This window comes from Nycticebus coucang, chromosome 14 (genome assembly GCF_027406575.1).
Source record: "Nycticebus coucang isolate mNycCou1 chromosome 14, mNycCou1.pri, whole genome shotgun sequence".
Classification (NCBI taxonomy): Eukaryota; Metazoa; Chordata; class Mammalia; order Primates; family Lorisidae; genus Nycticebus; species Nycticebus coucang.
This window is the reverse complement of record NC_069793.1, coordinates 56,806,296-56,819,455: the sequence shown is the minus strand read 5'-3', so window position 1 is coordinate 56,819,455 and position 13,160 is coordinate 56,806,296. Positions and strand designations below refer to the sequence as shown.

Genomic DNA, 13,160 nt, shown 5'->3' with positions numbered 1-13,160 from the left:
CAGACAGCTCTCAGAATGGGAGAAAATATATGCAGGTTATACCTCCAATAAAGGTTTAATAACCAGAATCCACAGACAACTCAAATGTATAAGCAAGAAAAGAACAAGTGATTCCATCTCAGGGTGGGCAAAGGACTTGAAGAGAAACTTCTCTAAAGAAGACAGACGCACGATCTACAACACATGAAAAAAAGCTCATCATCTCTAATCATCAGAGAAATGCAAATCAAAACTACTTTGAGATATCACCTAACCCCAGTAAGAGTAGCCCACCTAACAAAATCCCAAAACCAGAGATGTTGGCGTGGATGTGGAGAAAAGGGAACACTTCTACACTACTGGTGGGAATGCACACTAATACATTCCTTTTGGAAGGATGTTTGAAGAATACTTAGAGATCTAAAAATAGACCTGCCATTCGATCCTACAATTCCTAAAAGAGGCATATACCCAGAAGACCAAAATCACATCATAACAAAGATATTTCTACCAGAATGTTTATTGCAGCCCTATTCATAATTGCTAAGTCATGGAAAAAGCCCAAGTGCCCATCGATCCATGAATGGATTAATAAATTGTGGTATATGTACACCATGGAATATTATGCAGTCGTAAAGAAAGATGGAGACTTTACCTCTTTCATGTTTACATTGATGGAGCTGGAACATATTCTTCTTAGTAAGGTATCTCAAGAATGGAAGAAAAGGTATCCAATGTACTCAGCCCTAGTATGAAACTAATTTATGGCTTTCACATGAAAGCTATAACCCAGTTACAACCTAAGAATAGGGGGAAGGGAGAAAGGAAGGGGAGGGAGCGGGGAGGTAGGCAGAGGGAGGGGGATTGGTGGGATTACATCTGTGGTGCATCTTGCAAGGGTATATGTGAAACTTAGTAAATGTGGAATGTAAATGTCTTAGCACAATAATGGAGATGGTGCCTTGAAGGCTATGTCAACCAGTGTGATGAGCATGTGTCTAACGATCTACAAAACCAGGGTATGGTGCCCCACAATCACATTAATGTATACAGCTATGATTTAATAATAAAAAAATAAAAATAGACCTACCATTTGATCCTATAATTCCTTTACCATTTGATCCTATAATTCCTTTACCCAGAAGACCAAAAATCCCAATATAACAAAGACATCTGTACCAAGATGTTTATTGCAGCCCAATTCATAATTGCTAAGTCATGGAAGAAGCCCAAGTGCCCATCCACCCACAAATGGACTAGCAAATTGTAGTACATGTATACCATGGAATATTGTGCAGCCTTAAAGAAAGATGGAGACTTTACCTCTTTCATGCTTACATGGATGGAGCTGGAACATATTCTTCATAGCGAAGTATCTCAAGAATGGAAGAAAAAGTATCCAATGTACTCAGCCCTACTATGAAGCTAATTTATAGCTTTCAGATGAAGGCTATAACCCAACTGTAGCACAAGAATATAGGGAAGGGGCCAAGGGAGGGGAAGGGAGGGGGATGTCAGGGTGAAGGGAGGGTAATGGGTGGGGCCACACCTACGGTGCATCTTAGAATGGGTACAGGTGAAACCTACTAAATGCAGAATACACATGTCTACATATAATAACTAAGAAAATGCCATGAAGGCTACGTTGAACAGTTTGATGAGAATATTTCACATTGTATATGAAACCAGCACATTGTACCCCTTGACTGCACAAATCTACACAGCTATGATTTAACAATAAAAATAAATAAATAAAAATTTTTTAAAAGATAAAAAAAAGATTAAGAAGAACTGCCCCAAAAACTCAAAGGTAATAAAGGAAAGCTTAAGTCTTATAACAAGCTAAAAATATGCTAAAAACAGGGCATGTTTGAGGTCTGATAATTAAGTTAACAAACTTGCCACCACGTGCTTACCTTGGCAGCACTGTACAAAGAACTCAGTAGGGATACACAACATTACTATATTAGTGTCTCACAGGTGTGTTCATATCCTTCTGTGGCAGTGTCTTGCTAAGCGGTATTCATTACTATTGAATGCATTCGTGTGCAATTGCAAGATGTCAGAACTTGCTCTATAGTAATAAGCATTGTAAATTTCTCATTAAACTTGGCAAGAGTGGAGGTGAAGTTAGGGACATGGTAGTCAAAGTTTATGGGATAATGCTATGAAGAAAACAACAGTGTACAAATGGATTAAAAGTTTTTCTCAGGGCGGCGCCTGTGCCTCAAAGGAGTAGGGCACTGGCCCTATATGCTGGAGGTGGTGGGTTCAAACCCAGCCCTGGACAAAAACAGCAAAAAAACAAAAAATAGTTTTTCTCAAAGGAGAGAAAGGCTCACTGATGAAGAGATGTCAGAGTGGCCAGTAAAGAACAGAACTGATGAAAACATTGCAAAAATGTGTCATATTAGATGTCAAAGTCATTGGTTGACTGTAAGAACCATAATAGACCAAGTAAACATCAATAGAGAAACAAAAACCTTAACTGAAAGTCTTGGCCAACAACTCATGGCTCTTGAATCGAGACAATGCACTAGCTCACGAGTAACTGTATTGGAACACCCTTGCTACTCATCTTATCTGACCCCCAATGACTTTTTTTTTTAACTGAATATAAAAGAAGAGATTTTGGTGGCATTCGGGATGGCAAGAGTAATACGACGACCATTCCAATGCCCGTAATAGACACTCTGGGTGTGAGGCACAACTATCTCTGTTTTAATTTCAATTCGAGCCTGGACAACAGAGTGACAACATGTATCTTTAAAACAACTTTGTTTTAATTAGGGGAGCCTCGTGGTGTGGACCTGTAGAGACAGCTACTCAGGAGGCTGAGGCAGGAGGATCACTTGAGCCCAGGAGTTTGAGGATGCAGTGAGCTAAGATGGTATCACTGTACTCCAGCCTCTGTGACAAAGCAAGATCCTGTCTAAAAAGAAAAAAAAAATTATTTCACCTGATTCAGAAAGCAATGAAATTAGGCTAGTCTAACGTATTGACTATTTAAGTTAAAGGCATTTGAAAGATAATAGGTACAAGAAAATAACTGTCTTTCCTGAACTTCATGCTGTTTGCTTCTTTCTTTTTCTTTGCTTTGACTATATCCCTGTCTCTTAAAAGCAGGGATGAAATTCTCATGAAAAGAACATAACACTTTTATTCTCAAGGAGGAGATATTGAGTAGTTCTCTTTGAGTCCTGTGCCTGTCCAATATCCCGAGTCTGCTCCCAACTCTTAAGAAGCTAACATCTTGCCTCAGACCACTCTCTTTTTAATAATGAAAAAGTATTCATCAAGCACCTACTTTGTCCCAGGCGCTCTGTTAAACAGGTGGTACACAGTGGGAAAAAATTCTTAGAGTCACTGTCCTCATTGAACTTATTATCAAATGTGGCAATAAAACATTAAACACTTTGCACATTTCAATATATGAAGACAGGTCAAGCTAATGAGCCCCTTAGAATGGAAAGAAGAGAGGTGGGATCTACAAGGTGTACTTCAACGTCAACCATGAAATGATCAATGAAGAATCACAAAGAACGTCCAAGCAGTCTTTTATTTCAGGTTAAGTGACACATTTCAGACTGATACAAAGTTCTCAGTTGGGAAAGATTCTGCATTAGCTTTTTTCCTGTCTCTTAAGTCATGCATACAGCATCTGGAGCTTAGCATTAGGAAATAACTTGTGATCAATTTGATTGGCCCGAAGGACCTCCATACTTTACCACACAAAACTGTTCTACGTGACCGTCTTCATTCTCCTATCATTCTGTTCTCTAAGCATGAAATGTTTAATTGCTGTGACAGGTAAAATTATTCATTTTGGAAAAGGTCACCAAATTAGTGAACTGGCTCAAGTATCATAAAAAATAGGCACAAGTAACTAATGACATTTGTTCCCCACAATAAACAACCAAAAATTGCATCATTCATTCTTTATTAAATGACGGTCTGGGGCACATTGGCCTACAAATGGAAATTTAACAAGTCTCTACTACAATGATCTGTAAATGAAAAAATATTATGAAGTGAAATTTCAGGAAAATTTCCATGTAGTTCTCTGGTCACCAACATTGGATGAATATTTGGGAAAATACCCAGAAAAAAAACACTTTTGGATTACAATCTATGTGAGTCCATGAAGTAGAACCAGGGTGGGCCTCCAACATAGATGCACACATATATATATATTTGTTGTTGTTGTTGTTGTTGTTGTTGTTGTTGTTGATTCATTGAGGGTACAATAAGCCAGGTTACACTGATTGCAATTGTTTGGTAAAGTCCCTCTTACAATCATCTCTTGCCCCCATAAAGTGTGAGACACTCCAAGGCCCCACCCCCCTTCCTCCTTCCCTCTTTCTGTCCCCCCCCCTTAACCATAATTGTCATTAATTGTCCTCATATCAAAATTGAGTACATAGGATTCATGCTTCTCCATTCTTGTGATGCTTTACTAAGAATAATGTCTTCCACGTCCATCCAGGTTAATACAAAGGATGTAAAGTATGAACATTTTTTCATGTGTTTGTTAGCCATTCGTCTGTCATCTTTAGAGAAAGTTCTATTCATGTCTCTTGCCTGGCTTTTTTCATGTGGATTAATTTGAGTTCTCTATAGATCCTAGTTATCAAGCTTCTGTCTGATTGAAAATATGCAAATATCCTTTCCCATTGTGTAGGTTGTCTCTTTGCTTTGGTTATTGTCTCCTTAGCTGTACAGAAGCTTTTCAGTTTAATGAAGTCCCATTTGTTTATTTTTGTTGTTGTTGCAATTGCCATGGCAGTCTTCTTCATGAAGTCTTTCCCCAGGCCAATATCTTCCAGTGTTTTTCCTATGCTTTCTTGGAGGATTTTTATTGTTTCATGCCTTAAATTTAAGTCCTTTATCCATCTTGAATAAATTTTTATGAGTGGGGAAAGGTGTGGGTCCAGTTTCAGTCTTTTACATGTAGACATCCAGTTCTCTCAATGGCATTTATTGAATAGGGAGTCTTTCCCCCAAGGTATGTTCTTGTTTGGTTTATCAAAGATTAGGTGGTTGTAAGATGTTAGTTTCATTTCTTGGTGTTCAATTCGATTCCAAGTGTCTATGTCTCTGTTTTTGTGCCAGTACCATGCTGTCTTGAGCACTATGGCTTTGTAGTACAGATTTAAATCTGGTATGGTGATGCCCCCAGCTTTATTTTTGTTACAGAGAACTGCCTTAGCTATACGGGGTTTTTTCCGGTTCCATACAAAACACAGAATCATTTTTTCCAAATCTTGAAAGTATGATGTTGGTATTTTGATAGGAATGGCATTGAATAAGTAGATTGCTTTGGGAAGTATAGACATTTTAACAATGTTGATTCTTCCCATCCGTGAGCATGGTATGTTCTTCCATTTGTTAATATCCTCTGCTATTTCCTTTCTGAGGATTTCATAGTTTTCTTTATAGAGGTCCTTCACCTCCTTCGTTCGGTATATTCCTAGGTATTTCATTTTCTTTGAAAGTATGGTGAAGGGAGTTGTGTCCTTAATTAGCTTCTCATCTTGACTGTTATTGGTGTACACAAAGGCTACTGACTTGTGGACATTGATTTTATATCCTGAAACATTACTGTATTTTTTGATGACTTCTAGGAGTCTTGTGGTTGAGTCTTTAGGGTTCTCTAAGTATAAGATCATGTCGTCAGCAAAGAGGGAGAGTTTGACCTCCTCTGATCCCATTTGGATTCCCTTTATTTCCTTGTCTTGCCTACTTGTGTTGGCTAGAACTTCCAGCACTATGTTGAATAGTAAAGGTGACAGAGGACAACCTTGTCTGGTTCCAGTTCTAAGAGGAAAAGCTTTCAGTTTTACTCCATTCAGTAAAATATTAGCTGTGGGTTTGTCATAGATAGCTTCAATCAGTTTTAGAAATGTGCCACCTATGCCTGTACTCTTCAGTGTTCTAATTAGAAAAGGATGCTGGATTTTATCAAATGCTTTTTCTGCATCTATTGAGAGGATCATGTGATCTTTATTTTTGCCTCTGTTAATATGGTGGATAACGTTTATAGACTTGCGTATGTTAAACCAGCCTTGCATCCCTGGGATGAAGCCTACTTGATCATGATGAATGATTTTTTGATGATAAGCTGTAATCTATTGGCTAGAATTTTGTTGAGAATTTTTGCATCTATATTCATGAGTGAGATTGGTCTGAAATTCTCTTTTTTGTTTGGGTCTTTTCCTGGTTTTGGTATCAGGTTGATGTTTGCTTCATAGAATGTGTTGGGAATATTCCTTCTTCCTCAATTTTTTGGAATAATTTCTGCAGTTCAGGAATCAGCTCTTCCTTGAACGTTTGATAGAATTCTGGAGTGAAGCCATCTGGACCAGGGCATTTTTCGGTTGGAAGATTTTTTATTGTTTCTTTGATCTCAGTGCTTGAAATTGTTCTGTTCAGGAGCTCTATTTCTTCCTGGCTGAGTCTAGGGAGAGGGTGTGATTCCAAATATTGATCCATTTCTTTCACATTGTCAAATTTCTGGGCATAGAGTTTCTGGTTGTATTCAGAGATGATCTCTTGTATCTATGTGGGATCAGTTGTTATCTCCCCTTTATCATTTCTGATTTAGGTTACTAGAGATTTTACTTTTCTATTCCTCGTTAGTCTGGCCAATTGTTCTTTTTTCGAAGAACCAATTCCTTGTTTCATTAATTTTCTGAATGATTCTTTTGTTTTCAATTTCATTGATCTCTGATTTGATTTTGGATATTTCTTTTCTTCTACTGAGTTTAGGCTTAGATTGTTCTTCTTTTTCCAATTCCATAAGATCTCTTGTGAGATTGTTGATGTGCTCTCTTTCTGTTTTTTGAATGTAGGCATCTAAAGCGATGAATTTTCCTCTCAAAACTGCTTTTGCAGTATCCCACAGGTTTTGGTAGCTGGTGTCTTCATTGTTGTTATGCTCAAGGAAGTTAATGATTTCCTGTTTTATTTCTTCCTGCACCCATCTGTTATTCAGCAGAAGATTGTTTAATTTCCAAGCCTTTGGGTGGGGTCAAGAATTTTTGTTAGAGTTGAGTTCCTCCTTTAGTGCCTTATGGTCTGAGAAGATACAAGGTAAAATTTCAATTCTTTTGATTCTGTTGATATTTGTTTTGTGTCCCAGGATATGATCAATTTTGGAGAATGTTCCATGGGGTGATGAGAAGAATGTAAATTCTTTATCTTTGGGATGGAGTGTTCTATATGCGTCTATCAAGCACAGTTGTTCTAGGGTCTCATTTATATCTCTTATATCCTTGTTTAATTTCTGTTTAGAGGATCTGTCCAGCTCTGTAAGAGGAATGTTAAGGTCGCCTGTTATTATGGTATTATCAGATATCATGTTGCTCAGACTGAGTAAGGTCTGTTTCAAGAATCTGGGAGCATTTAAATTGGGTGCATAAATATTTAGAATGAAATGTCTTCTTGTTGTATTTTTCCCTTGACCAATATAAAGTGACCATCTTTGTCTTTTTTGACTTTAGTTGCTTTAAATCCACATGCATCTGAAACTAAGATTGCAACTCCTCTTTTCTTCTGAATTCCATTTGCCTGAAAAATTCTCTTCCAACCCTTGACTCAGAGCTTTAATTTGTCTTTTGAAGCCAGGTGTGTTTCTTGCAGACAGCAAATGGATGGCTTGTGTTTTTTAATCCAGTCAGCCAATCCATGTCTCTTCAGTGGGGAATTCAAGCCATTAACATTTATTGAGATAATTGATAAGTGTGGTAGTATTCTATTCGTCTAATTTGGTGAGCGTCCATTGCTTAGTTTTATCTTTTGCATCAGTGTGGAGGTTAGGTTCTGTCCTTTAATTTCTGAGTCGTTACTTTGCTGCTGATCCATTGTGGTGGTCAGTGTGCAGAACAGGTTAAAGTATTTCCTGTAGAGCTGGTCTTGTTGTGGCGAATTTCCTCAATGTTTGTATATCCGTAAATGATTTGATTTCTCCGTCAATTTTGAAGCTTAGCTTAGCAGGGTACAGAATTCTGGGCTGGAAACTGTTTTGTTTAAGTAGATTAAAGGTAGATGACCATTGTCTTCTTGCTTGGAAAATTTCATTAGAGAAGTCTGCCATCACTCTAATGGATTTGCTCCTGTAGGTCAACTGGTGCTTACTCCTGGCAGCTTGTAGAATCTTTTCTTTTGTCTTGACTTTGGACAGGTTCATCACAATGTGTCTTGGAGAAGCTCGGTTAGAGTTGAGGCGACCTGGGGTCCGATATCCCTCTGAAAGCAGTGTGTCAGAATCTTTGGTGATATTTGGGAAATTTTCTTTTATAATATTCTCTAGTATGGCTTCCATTCCTCTGGGGCATTCTTCTCCCCCTTCTGGAATTCCTATAACTCGTATGTTGGAATGCTTCATAAAGTCCCATAATTCTGACAGTGAACGTTGTGCTTTCTCTCTCTTCTTTTCTGCCTCTTTTACTATCTGAGTTATCTCAAAAACTTTGTCTTCTACCTCTGAAATTCTTTCTTCTGCATGGTCTAACCTGTTGCTGATACTTTCCATTGTATCTTTAAGTTCTCTGATTGACTGTTTCAGTTCCTTCAGCTGTGCTATATCCTTTTTATATTCTTCATATTGTTCATCTCTTATTTGATTCTGTTTTTAGATTTCCTTTTGGTTAATTCCCACTTTATTAGCAGTTTCCTTCATTGTTTCCATCATTTCTTTCATTGTTTTCAACATGTGTATTCTAAATTCCCTTTCTGTCATTCCTAACATTTCTTTATAGGTGGAATCCTCTGCAGTAGCTACCTCATGGTCCCTTGGCGGGGTTGTTCTGGATGGATTCTTCATGTTGCCTGGAGTTTTCTGCTGATTCTTCCTCATGAGTGATTTCTTGTATCTGTTTCCTTGCCCTAATTTTCCTTTCACTTCCTCTTGCTCTTTAAGTTCTCATGCCTGTGGACTAAGTGTTACAGGACCAGAAGTGTGAGAAGGTTGAAGAGCAAAAAGGGATGAAAGAAAGGAGGACCGAGTGATAAGAAAAATAGAGAAAGGAGAGGGGGTGGGTAAAAGGAATATTGACAAAAAGAAAAGAGGCACAGAAAGGGAGAGACAGAACAATATAAGTGTACCGTAGGGTACTTTGATACAACCTTAAAGAAAAAACCACCTTCTGGGGGTGCCCAGTGGGTGGTTCCCTTGAGGTCAGCAGCTCTTTGCTAACCTGATCAGAGACAGTACCCCACCTCCACCAAGTAGAGAGGAAAGACAAAAATGCTATAAATCAAACCAAAACAAGCAATCAGAAAACTTTACAGGATAAAATTGGGTGGAAAACCAAATAATAGCGGTAGAAACACTAACAAAAATGAAGTTCTAATTATTGAAATAGGCAGCAATGGGAAATTATAATTAAACTAGAAAAGTTGAGAAAGAAAAAGGATCTGTATGGAAAAGGTTGAACTTAAAAAACAAAACAATGAGGGGGGGAACAACAATCAACAATATCAAAATAAACAAAAAAAAAACAACAAAACCAAAAAAAAAAAAACACACAACCAAAAACAAAGCAGTATGTATATGTTATTGAATATTGTCTGGGCAACACGTGGTCTTCTGGGGTATGAGATGTTAATCACAGTTCTGATATGACTGGAGGCTGCTAGTTTCTCAAACCCCAGCAGGTAGACACCCTAAATCTCTCTTCAGCCCACTTAAAAGGCACTTTGAACTTGTTCACTTGCTGAGCAGAAGCTTTCCCAGGGAAGTGCTTGTTGCTGGAATCACTGCTGAAGTGGCTATCCACTTACCCAGTGTGCCAAAACTGGTCTCACTCTGCCCCTGAGGGTTAGGTCTGCAAGGTGGCTCAGACCCCACCCTTAGGCTACTTGGTCACTGGGTTACCAGCTCCCACCCGTTTCTAGCTCTGCGACCCTGAGGGCGGAGCTTGCCGGGGCAGATCACTGACAATGGATCTGTGTGACCCACCACCAAACACTATTAGCTCCGTCTGGCTCAGCGGCTCAGACTGGGGCCCTAGACAAAAGCCAAAGTTCTCCGCACTCCTGCTCAGGCTCTCCCCAAGGCAGTTCAGCTCAGTGCCAAGTCCAAAGACACCAAAACAGTTCACAGGTAAGGCCTTTCTGGTTTGCAGTCTCGCTGCTACTGAACTTACAGTTGCGGGCGGGTTTAGATGGATTGAACACACGCGACCACTTGCCGTTTTTCCACTGTTTTAGTCCTCCTCTTGGTGTCCAGAAGTCTCTCACTGACTCCCTGTATCCTCTCAGGGGTGATGATAGGCAGATCCCACCAGCCAGAGATGCCTGGAGTCCTATCTCCCCAGACTCACGGTGCCCAGATGCAAGGAAGCTGTTACTCGGCTGCCGTCTTGCTCCACCTCCAAAAGGTAAGTGAGTAAAGCACAATTTCAAGAACTCAAAGTTGTTGCACTGGAAAGAGATCTGAAACAACAGCCACTAACTCTTTTTTCCTTTGGCTTCTTTATTCACAAGCATCATAGGAATCTCCTCTTCTGGAGCAACAAAGACAAATTAGCCCAGATGCACATATTTTATTTATTTATGGAACAGATTTTCATTCCTGAAATAAAAACGTCATCACTCTATTTGTTGGTATCTTAAAGATGTAACTTATTACCAAAGCACAGTAGACTTCAGGTCAGTATGAAGCAGCTACAGTCATCTTGAAAAGTAATTCTGCAATAGCTACTAAAATGTATAAGCACACATACGCTTTATCTCATTGGTCTCATGTTAACAAATTTATCACACAGATGTACAGACATCAGGACACATGAACATATAAAACAAAGTGTCTATTCAAGCATGGTCTTAATGACAATAATCCAGTAATGATGGAAGTTCTTAATAGAGAAGTGTATTCATATACTGTAGTATATGTTATGAAAATATATGTATTTATTGAAAACAAGTGACACAGAAATTTATTGAAAGGGAGAGATCCCCTGATGCACAGTCAAACATGCAGAACTGAAATCAAACACATTCACATCAACAATGTTTTCACCACTCCTTAAACTTAATTAAAGGACAACAGGTTACTAGCCAAATATCATATGGCTTCCCAAACATAGTCAGACCATATGTAACAACACATTTCTTTGCCATATTTTTATCAAAGCCCTTTTCATCTCACTATTGCGCAAACTGTAGATAAGTGGATTCAGCAGAGGTGTAAGCAGTGAGTAGGCCAATGATATCAGTTTCTTGGTTTCTGCTGAGTAGCCAGATTTTGGCTGCAAATAAGTCATGTTGGCTGTGCCATAGAAAAGGATCACAGATGTGAGATGAGAGGCACAGGTGGAAAAGGCCTTTTGCCTCCCAGTGGTTGATGGCATCTTCAGGATGGCATAAAGAATTTGAATGTAAGACAAAAGTATCAACAAGAAAGGAATCATAACAATCAAAATAGTAGCTATGAAGGCATATATTTCAAACACAAATGTGTCTGCACATGCAAGGTCTAGCACTGCTGGAGTTTCACAAGATATATGATTAATTTCGTTGGGGCCACAAAAGGGAAAACTAAATACCCATGTGGTCTGCACAATAGCTCCCATGATTGCTAAACCCCACGAGAATATTACTAATTTTATAAAAACTCTTTTGTTCATGAGCACTGGATAGCTCAGAGGATGGCAAATTGCAGCAAATCGGTCATAAGCCATTGCCCCCAGGAGAAAACATTCTGTCCCACCAAAAAGAAGAATGAAATACATCTGTGTAAAACAACTCGCAAAAGACATCACAGTTTTCTCAGTGGAGAGGACCACCAGCATTTCAGGCATGATGACCACACTGAAACTCACTTCCACCACAGATAAGTTCAGGAGGAACAGGTACATGGGAACGTGGAGGCTCTTGTCCAGGGAGATGGCAACTATAATAATGGCATTTCCCATCAGGGTCACCAGGTGAATAACCAAGAAAACCCCAAAGAGCTGTTCTTGGAGTTCAGGAAAAGTAGAAAAGCCCAGGAGAGTGAATTCAACCACAGAGCTTTGATTTTGCTTTTTCATTTTTAGTTAGTGGAGCCCTACATTCATTTTATAAACATAGAGCATGTAAAGTCTACAACAAAGTCACAGTCCAGTCTCCAGAAAACAGAAGCAGAGTTCATCCTGTCAGAAATTGACTTTGGGAATTTTGGAGAAGGGCCAATTACTTGGAATAATGAATCTTTAAAATATAAAAGGAAAAGTAAAAAATTCTGGCTCAGAAATATTATTTGATGACTACTAAATAATATCAAAGATCTACTTTTACTTCTCCACTCTGCAGTTTGAAAATTAAACACAGTCTTAAAGCAAATAAAATATGTTATGACTTAAGTTCCATTTCTGTAAATAGTTATACATAATATATTTTTTCTCGATTTTAAATAAATATAAAACTTAAGACCACAAAACTGTGTTAAAAAATGCATGGATTGAAATAAAAAAAACTCAATAATTTTGATAATAACTGAAAAATTGAAAGCTACAGCAAGCATTTATTAGGTTCAGTGCCTGTGACTTCATTAAATGTGATGGCACTGTAGAAACACATAAAGGATTTGCGAAGAACCTATCCTTCCTAATCTGTGGCTTATGTGCTGATTTCTGCCCACTTTGCAGATAGCAAATCATATTAGGATTGACCTAGATGAAAAATGTTTAAGGTCAGTACTTCATGTCTCATCTTAGTGACCTGCAGCTGACCTTGGAAAAAGACCATTTTTTGGTCACTGTGAACCTGTAATTTGAAAGATTCTACTCTCCCTGTTTCTCTCTTGTTTTTGATTTCTCTCTTGTTTTTGACCTTACTTTCCACCTCATAATGTTCATTTAATGTTCATTGTTATTTACTCAACAAGCACTAATTGACTACCTACCATGTTCTAAGCTTTAAATGCTCGGGGGAACATTTGACCCAGACATCAGCAAAGGGCTTACCTCATTCCGGGAAATACTTCTGACCCTATAACCAGGATCTTGTACATCCCACTTCTTGTATCTTGCTACACTTCCTTCTCATTTTCCCATTTGAACCTAAATATAAATATCTCACTAAAATACAAACCTCAGGTGGGGAAAGATTTAGCTTCCTTTTTTGTTATATCTCAGTGCCTACAACTGTTCCTGGCCCTTCAGAGATGCTGAGTCAATTTTGGTTAAAGAAATGAA

The 13,160-nt window shown here is 38.5% G+C and overlaps 1 protein-coding gene across 1 annotated transcript; it reads right to left on the bottom strand.

The window, feature by feature from the left end:
* Positions 1–11,069: 11,069 nt before the first annotated feature.
* LOC128565906 (olfactory receptor 10A3-like) lies at positions 11,070–12,014 on the bottom strand. The gene has a single exon (XM_053562697.1). It carries the CDS (start codon positions 12,012–12,014, stop codon positions 11,070–11,072), a length of 945 nt encoding a protein of 314 aa, XP_053418672.1.
* Between the last annotated feature and the right edge of the window lie 1,146 nt (positions 12,015–13,160).